Below are 8,811 nucleotides of genomic sequence, written 5' to 3' on the forward strand. Positions count from 1 at the left end.
CTTCAGCACGCTTGGGTTATTTATCTGTTACCCAGCCAGAGCTTGGTTAATAGTGTAAGTACTGCAGACTTAAACATCCCAGGTAATTTGATTACTAGGCAGTTACAGTAGATTGTGTATTAGTGGACTATTCAAGACACATATTCATTGATACCAGATTGCAGACTGAAGATGTTGAGCTGCTGTTTGAAGGCTGGTTAATAATCACTAAGCTTCTTAGTATTTTCTAGATGACCACTGGATCAGATCTGCAGTAATGTTCTCGTGGGGGAGTATTTTTGTTTGCTTCTCTTTTTTTTTCTTTTAGCGTGTTCTCTGTTTTTCACCTATGCTTGCACCCAGAGTCAGAACTTCAACTGTCAGTTATGGTGATCTCTAATGGCCAGCATGGCTGGTGCTGTGCCAGAGTAGCATGGAACAGGCTCAGCAGTGTCCTACAGGGGATGCAAACCTAGAGAGGTTTCTGACTGAAGATCAGGATGACAGCCTTAAGCCTGTTAACACTTACATGGCCATTAGCACTTAAATGGGGCCCTGTGGAGCCACATCTGACAGCTTTGTACTGAACTCCACTCAGAACTAAAGAGAGGAAATGGCCAAAAGGCCCCAGAACAGCCACTGCATAGATCTTCTATTGGCAGAACACTATTTGACAGGCCTCTGACAATCGGGTTGTTGGGGTTTTTTCCTTGGTTGGTTGGCTGGGGTTTTCAGAAGCATTTGGGAGAGTTGGCTAACAGCTTGAAAGGTGTTTGAGGTGAAGCCTTACCAAACATTTTGATAGAATATTTTGAATGTTGTGTTGAAAAAATCATTGCTTTCTGTGAGTGCCAATGATAGGATACTCTATAGATTTTATATTTGTAACTCTGGAATGCCTCATGATTACCCAAAAGATCCAAGCAGGTGCACACTAAATGGATCTAGTCATTGAAGATCATTCTGGTTCAAGGTGTAAATGCTGGTGCAGGTTTAAAATAAGATTCCTGTGTGAGACTTGTGTAAAGGGAAGGCCTTAGATGGCCATTTCTATTTGAGTTCTTGCTAAGAATCCTTTTAATTTGCTCTTTCATTTGTAACAGCAAAATGTGATAGCCAGAGCAGTGTTTTGGCTCTGAGGTCTAAACAAATGAAATTTCTGCAATTCTCTTCCTCCCGTGGTGCCCTGGAGTGAGGCAAGACAGGCTCATGGCATCCATGGGGAAGACACCTTGCATCTGTCCTCAGGAGCAGTTTGGCACACTGCCTTTGAGAATTGTCTGTTTACTTCTTTCCAGAAGCTCACCCAGGAAAGGGCATGGGAGCTTCTCCTTTGGTGCCAGAGAGATTCTCCTAAAACAAAATGTACTGTTTTTGCTTAGATTGACGTAGCAAATCCTCCTCCGTGCCACAGCAGGACTGGTGTTCTGCTGCAGCCCTGGTTGTCCTTACCTGTCCAGGCAGCACAGCACATTTGGGGACTGGTAAATGAACAGTCTTCCCTCCCCAGTTCAGCTTGGAGTTGTTTGCAGGGTTTAAGAACAGTGACTGCTGATTTATGCCTTCTGTTTAAGCTATAAAATTTACATCTGACAAATGGGTTGCTAGGTATTGCTTTAACTTTCACAAATTATCTTCCCCTGCAGATTTTCCTAAGATGCATTCAAACTTCTCTAGATCTTTTATTATTATTACTACTCAGAACTTCTCCCCAGCTAATGTTTATTTCACCCTCAAGCTTGGTTGTAATTCTTGGCCTGTGGCTTTGAAATGCATTATCATAGCCTAGAGCTTTAACTTAAAAAGAAAACTCTGGGCAAACTATGATTTGATTTAAATGTATGCATTTATGAATCATTGACTTTGAGGATTTAATGGGACTAGGCCAGGTCCTAGTGTTACCTTCTCCGTTTTTGCTTGAAATATAGGGGTAATCTCTTAGGAATAATTGAACTGTTCACAAGGAATCACACAAAAAAAAAAGTCAAGAAAATGTCTTCTTTTGATCCCAATGCTACAATATATTTTTGTTTTGAAGACTTCAGTGGTATAAGCTCTCAAACACTTTTAAAGATATGCATGTGCTTAGATCCTTCCTGGCTAGAGTTACGTGGCTGTAAAATAAATATATATATACACATACGTATTTAAGAGATTTACTGCCCGTGCTGGCATTTACTACCTTTCGCTCGTGCTCATCCCTCATTCTTTATATTAAGGTTGAAAACTGCCTTCTAGAAATGTCTCCATACATAAGAGACTGGGCCCTTTTCCCTGATAATTAAAATAATTTTTGGATAGTGTCACAGGACAAGCCCTGCATTCAAGAATGCTGTGAATTGGTGAATATCAAGTGCAGCAGGGACTTTCAGATCTCATGTCCATAAATTTTGTAAAAAATTGGAACACAACCAATTCATCATTGTGTCTTGGGGAAACTGGAAATTGCACTGTGCAGAGTTCAGACTTAGTGTTTTCCACTCCGATTTTTACTGTATTCCAGCTAAATGGTCAGAGCTGATGTCGGGAACGTGTTAGCAACAGCAGTCCTTTTACAGTCGGTCATATCCCACATTTGGGTAATTGTAAGACTGATCTGAGCTCATTGGTATCACTCTACAAGCACTCCATTAGAGAGAGCTGTTGAGCTGCAACTGTTGAGAGAATATTCCACATTTTAACCTGGAAGTCTTTATGCTGCCAGGTGTATGCTGTAGTGAAAAGGCAGAGGATGGCTGATGTGCTTTAGACAGTATGCATAATGACTGTAAGTGGGTTGATTTACATCAGAATACATAAACTAAACAAGGCCACGTGTTGCTAAGAACCCCAGGTATTTTTTTTTACTCAACTCTGTTGCCCTGGGTCTCCTTAACCAGTCGAGTCTGGTGGTTGCAGTTTCTCTGTTGTGCTTTGGGTATGGGCTGCCTTACTGATGGTCTCCTGGTGTCCTGTGTATTGCTTGGCAATTGAAGTGTTTGCTCTGCCTATCCACTTCTTTTCATACATGTTCCCCAGTGCATGTGGTGAAAGGAGGAACCTGTTTCTGAGAAGGGTAGCAGTAACCTATTCTGTTGTGGGGGTACTCTATCCCTGTTTGTAGGAGGAAGAGGAGGGGTCCGAGGAGGACAGCAATGTGAAGCCAGATTTCACAATTACCATGAAAACAGATTTCAGCGTGCGTAGCTTCTTGGATCAGCTGGAAGATGATGCTGATGGCTTTGTTTCCCCGGTGGATGATAAGATGCCATCTAGGAGCAATCAGGATATGGGGCTTTCAAATCTCCATGAAGCATCCATGTATGTTAAATTCACAGGCAACTTCAAAAAGTTATTTCTTGCTAAGATAGCATTTTATTTGGCAGAAAAGTGTCTAGATTTTTTTTCCATTTATGATCTGAGTGAGAAGGTTTTATGCTTTATTTTTAAATGCAATAGACCCTTATATGAAAGAGTCTGGGAAGAAACTACCTTGTCCTGATACTCATACTTGGCTTCTGCATCTTTGGATTCCAGCACTAAATAATAGCCCCACCTCACCAGTGGCAAGCCTCTATCATGAAAACCCTCTACTCTACAAGGTTTTGAGCTTTTGGAGAGGTCAAGTGGAACTAGCTTTGCTAGTTTCAAAGGGCTGAGTCTGATGCAACCACATGTAGGTGGTAGCCTTAAGCCATTGAATCTTGAACGTGTAAATGTCACCAAACCCAGACCCATCTTCAGCAAGTAAGTTTCATAGAATTGTGTGCCCTGGGGAAATTGGAAATTGTGAAATGCACACTTGACCTCCTTAGAGGCTTCAGCTGAAGTGTATGATCGTTTTTCTGAACTAAATTTGGAGAGCTTTTGATTTCAAGTAACATGAGGTTGCCAGAGCAGCTCTGTTGCTTGGCATATGTGTAACTATACATTTGTAGGTTTACTGTATGTTTCCTGTTATAATTGTGTACATATGTATAATCTTATTTATCTTTAAACCCAATAGCTCTGAACTGTTGGAGCAGCTCCAAGAAGTCAGGGAAGAGAAAAAGCGTATCAGAAAAAAGTTGAGAGACTTCGAAGATAATTTTTTCCGACAAAATGGAAGGTAATAATTTCTCTCTGTTATTCAGCTACTTTGTCTGGTTTGCATCTACAGAGAGCTCCAAATATGGAAAGTTACCTGAATTGACTATTACGTATCTCTTCACAATAATTATCATTTAATACCCACATTTATTACAGTTACCTGTTAAAATAAATTATAACCCCTTGTGCATACTCACACACTCACAGAGGCCAAAGAACTTCAGGGACCACGGCCTCTTTGAAAACTTTGTCTTAGGATAAGCAGAGGGAAGCAAAAGTACAGACTGTGAAAATCCAGCTGCCTCTAGCACAGCTGACAGGAATGGTGGAAGTTATTTGGCAATAAAATAGAGTTTTTTTATAATGATATATGTTTAGATTTCTGTCCTATTCTTGCTTATCTGTGAGATATTCAGACACTAGTTTAACAAGTATTTCTGCCTTAGTGTAGCTGGGTTTATTGTTTTCAGAAAATGTTCCTCATTAATGAGCTGATAGAATGTTTTCCTGTATTTGTAAATTATCTTGTTTGTTTCTTGCCACCAGCTGTCATCCTTAGAGGTTTTTGTAAAATCACTGAAAACTTAAAAGGTTTCTTGTAAGCTAAGAGCAGTCTGATCAGATGTCATGTTCTTTTTCAGAAGTGTGCCTGTTTCTGTAACAAGTGCTGTGGTGCCAAGCCAGGGGAGGCTGTATTTTATTTTGTCAGGCTAGCAAGCTGGCACTCAGGTGGCTCCCGAGTTGTTTTCCAGCTGTTGTGTAGAGGCTGGCGATTTCAGAGAAGCAGGGCATGTTTCAAATAAAATTTTCTATTTGGAACTGTGGGATAATGTTCAGCTTCAATACACAAGGGTCTCACACTTCTTTGGAGCAGATTGATTGCCCCTAATTTTGTTTTTTTCCTCTCAAAGGATAAAAGTGATGGTCTTGTTCTCTGATGAGGAGTAGAGGAGAGGAGCTGCTTTGTAGGTCTTGTTGGGGTACTGAGGGAGGCTGCTGAGGGGAGGGCATTCCTGTTACAGAAATCTTCATGATCTGCTTTCACTCCCACTAGGAATGTGCAGAAAGAAGACCGCACTCCCATGGCTGAAGAGTACAATGAATACAAGCAGATAAAGGCTAAGCTGAGGCTGCTGGAAGTCCTGATCAGTAAAAGAGATATTAGCTCCAAGATCATGTAAAGGAGGAGATTGTTTTTGCCAATAAACAAAGAGGAGAGAGCACCAAATGGACAAATGCATGAAGTGGATGCAGCGGGAGCTTGACTGGGGAGAGTTGAGGAGCTCCCTGAGAACTTAAGGGCCATTCCCAGACGTGGGAGAGGGAGGAAAGGTGGATTTCCATCACTCTCTACACTCACTGTTGCCCACTCTTTCTCCAGGCCTGATGCCCAAAATGGAGTTTGCCAGTGTAGGAGACATGACACTGCTCAGTGACTGCACTGAAGGGATCCTTCTATATTGATTTGCTTACAGATCCTGTAATATTTAGAATATCAAAGCCAGCCATACTATTCTTTTTTCCCAGGATTTCATAGCAAGAGGCACAGTAGGATGAATAGTAATGAAATCATCAAATAGCTTCTACCTTAGTTTAACAGACAAGTACCCTGACTGCTCTCATGTGAACGTCAGGTAGCACCAAGACTGTTCTCTTGTAGCTGCAGTAAAGATTTGCTCAGACTTTTGACCTGACTGTTTGGAGTCCAGCATCTTCTGTTGCTCTGGAGAAATGCTCTAAGAATCTCGTCACCATCACCTAGAGCTGGTGTGAGTTGCAGTTTTGCCCAGGTTTGAGTTGGGTTTTCTTCCCACTTTTTTGATGGCCAATTCAACTGAAGTAGAAGAGGAAGTACCTACATCTGTTTGGGATAGTAAAGAAAATGAACTATGCAGGAAGGTTCTTACCAGCTTGTTCCACTTGGAAGGTGATACTGTGACATTATGACTATGATTGGGCAACAGGGAAGAGAAGAGGTTTTAAAAGCTTAAAGTCAGAATCCCTTGGGATTTGGGTAGTTGGTTAAATATCTGGCGTAAAGTATCTGGAAGATATCTGGAAGACCCTCCCCATCAGTAGTTCATCATCTGATACAAACATCTGAGTCTAAGCTGAGCAGTCCACATGGGTGTCCCACATACTCACTAGCCTAAATTTTGTTCTTTTATGTACCTCACAACTGTGTGGGCTGCAGCAGTGACACTGTGATGGTGGCAGCAGAGGATGGTCTCTTCCCAGTGTGTAGGAGGTATGGCAGCACAGAGGATACTGCAGGGAACTGAGAGCCCAGAGCCATGTTCTGCCTGTGGAAAGGGCCTGTGTCTCGGATGCAAGTTTTGACAGTTCAGTGTTTTCAAATTTGCTTATGACTTTCAGAAAAGTGTCCTGAGACAACTGATTCAGGTGCTTGTGTCAAACATGCTGCCTGAAGGAGACAGGCAGGAAGTTGCTGAGGGCTCACAGTTCTGCAGTCCTGAGCCACCTGGGCTTACTCTCCTACTCCAGAGGCTTGAGTGCACCCCTTGGTCTGCCCAAGCCAGGGCTTGACCCTGATGTCCCAGGGAGAGCACATCCATAGTGCTTTAGCTCCCCAGGGGATCCTTGCCAGTGTGCAGAAGCCAAATGGCTGAGATGAAATCAAGTGCCAGTTGTAGCCAGGCCTCATGTACATTGTACCAGAGGAGCCAAGAGGACTCCCAGAACAACTCCTCCCCCTTCCCTCTTTATTACGGACAAGTAAGCTCACAAATAATTATATTGGGGTTTTGGTAGTTTCACTTGCCATATGTGCTGTGTTAATTCTTGCCAAAACTGATGCTGTTTTGGTCTCTTCAGGATCCCATGAACTCTTCAAAAGGCAGCCATCTCCCAGTGGATTGCACATGCCCGTTGCTAGTCCTGATAGGTAAGGCACTGATCTGCATTAGTGAAAGCACTTAGGATGGGAACTCATGGGTTGGTTTGGTTTTTTACTGACTGTAGAATTGCCTGTTTTATATAAAACCAGCAAAGACTGAATTTCATATTTCCCAGTGGTCTGGAGGACTTGTGTGCTGACCTGGAGCTTGGCTTTTCAGAGGTGCTGAGTTCTCATCTCCTGAGAGATGTGAGACTCTGCCTCTGCAAAACTGATCCTTTGGGTGTGTTAACTGGGCTGACAGATGGGCTCAAAAAGTGCTTTTGAAGGTGTTTGACTGGAAGGGAAGCCTGACCAGGGTAAACCCCTGTCCTAACAGAGGGCAGCCCAGGAAAACAGAGCTGTGCCTTTGTCCTTCAACCTGTTCGTGCAGACTCTTCCTCTCACAGTCAGCTCTCCCTAGTTATTTTAGGTAAGGCAGCTGAACCAAACTGGCTGCAGTGTCACTCTTCTAGTAAAAGCGTGGGATGAGAAAGGATGTTGAGTTACCAAAAGGTGCTCAGCACTGGCTCATTTTTGTATTGTTTAGGCCCAGTTCAACAAAACAAAAACCTGGATGGTGAGCATGTGCCTCAAACTGGTCTGCTTTGGGATTTTGCTGAATTACAATGGACTAAAGCTTGAGTGCTTTGCTGAATCTGGGCCTGGACACCTTTAAATGGACAAGAGAAGCAATTTCTGCCCTTTTTCATAATCATGCATTTTTTCAGTGGGCCAAGGCTTCCCGGGAGTATGTTTTCTGTGCTTATTTTTAAAAGCCTGTTTGCACTGTGTACTGATAAATTATCTGTTTTGCTGGGTTTTGCCCCTGACAAATCTTGATAAATGATATGTAGGGAACAGTCCATTTTATTTTTAAACTGATGAGATTGTAGCATTTTCTGATGCTTAGTTACTGCTGTTTACATGGTATATTGCTAGAATTTCAGATAGTTTCTATGAAATGTAAGTACAGTTATGCACTTTAGAGAGTTTATATTTTTGGACTTTGAAAACTAAAAGTAACAAAGCCTGTTATCTGAGATTGTACATTAAAAGAAAAACACACACCTAGCCAGTTTCTGTTTTTAAACTGTTCAGGTCTTTCCCCATGGCAAAAAGAAAGTAAAACTTCATCTGCCTAGTTGTGAACTGCTAGAAAAGACTGTTGTAGAGAAGTGAATTTTAAAATTCCAGTCCTGGAAAGACGTGTACAAATGTTGAACTTAGTCCTGGGTTTGCAGATGCTGTGACTCCCCTCTCCCAGGCCTGCACAAGGAGGAGGGCTCCTGAGCACTAAAACATTGTCTTTGTATCTCCCACAAATGATTTGACTTCCCACTAACCACAAATAGCCAGGAGTTACCTTTGCCCTGCCACACTAAGTCAATCCAAGCAACAACTGTGTGTTTTGTTTGATAATTTGTCTGTGCCAACGTCAATGACTATTGACTGGAGAATATTAAATACAAGACTGTGCTTTTTAAAAGGTGTGAAGTACTGTACAAAAATGTACTTTATGTGATATAAATAAGCTGTTTAGTATAAGACAACCTGTTTTCATGTTGCTAGAACAAACTGTCTGCTGTAGATGGCAGTACGGTCTGTTGGGCTTCCCGTCCACTGGGGCCATTTCAGACGTGTGTCTGTATGTTACCACGTTGTGGTATAATAAATCATTGTGGTTTATGTAAATGATGGCCATGAACGGGTTGTGGACAAAATAAGATTGCAAGAGTTAGAGGAAAAACTTGTCATTCTTACAAGTTGCATTTGGTTTTATTCCGTTTACTCCTGAGTAAACAGTTTGAATAATGGATGTTTATGTTAAAGGCAGTGAAATTAAAGCATCTTATCTTTTAATCATT

At 41.9% G+C, this 8,811-nt stretch overlaps 1 protein-coding gene across 11 annotated transcripts in view; it reads left to right on the top strand.

Annotated features, from left to right (window-relative positions):
• FAM13A (family with sequence similarity 13 member A) overlaps positions 1-8,811 on the top strand; it is a 135,492-nt gene extending 126,681 nt beyond the window's left edge. For 10 of the 11 annotated variants that reach the window (XM_032686920.1, XM_032686919.1, XM_032686917.1 and 7 more), the window contains 3 exons: positions 3,083-3,279; positions 3,965-4,066; positions 5,102-8,811. In XM_032686920.1, the coding sequence (XP_032542811.1) occupies positions 3,083-3,279; positions 3,965-4,066; positions 5,102-5,228 (426 nt within the window). In that variant the 3' untranslated portion in view covers positions 5,229-8,811. The remainder of the gene's footprint in view (positions 1-3,082; positions 3,280-3,964; positions 4,067-5,101) is intronic. The other variant, XM_032686924.1, reaches the window with a different exon arrangement.

Source organism: Chiroxiphia lanceolata, chromosome 4, assembly GCF_009829145.1.
Source record: "Chiroxiphia lanceolata isolate bChiLan1 chromosome 4, bChiLan1.pri, whole genome shotgun sequence".
Taxonomy (NCBI): domain Eukaryota; kingdom Metazoa; phylum Chordata; class Aves; order Passeriformes; family Pipridae; genus Chiroxiphia; species Chiroxiphia lanceolata.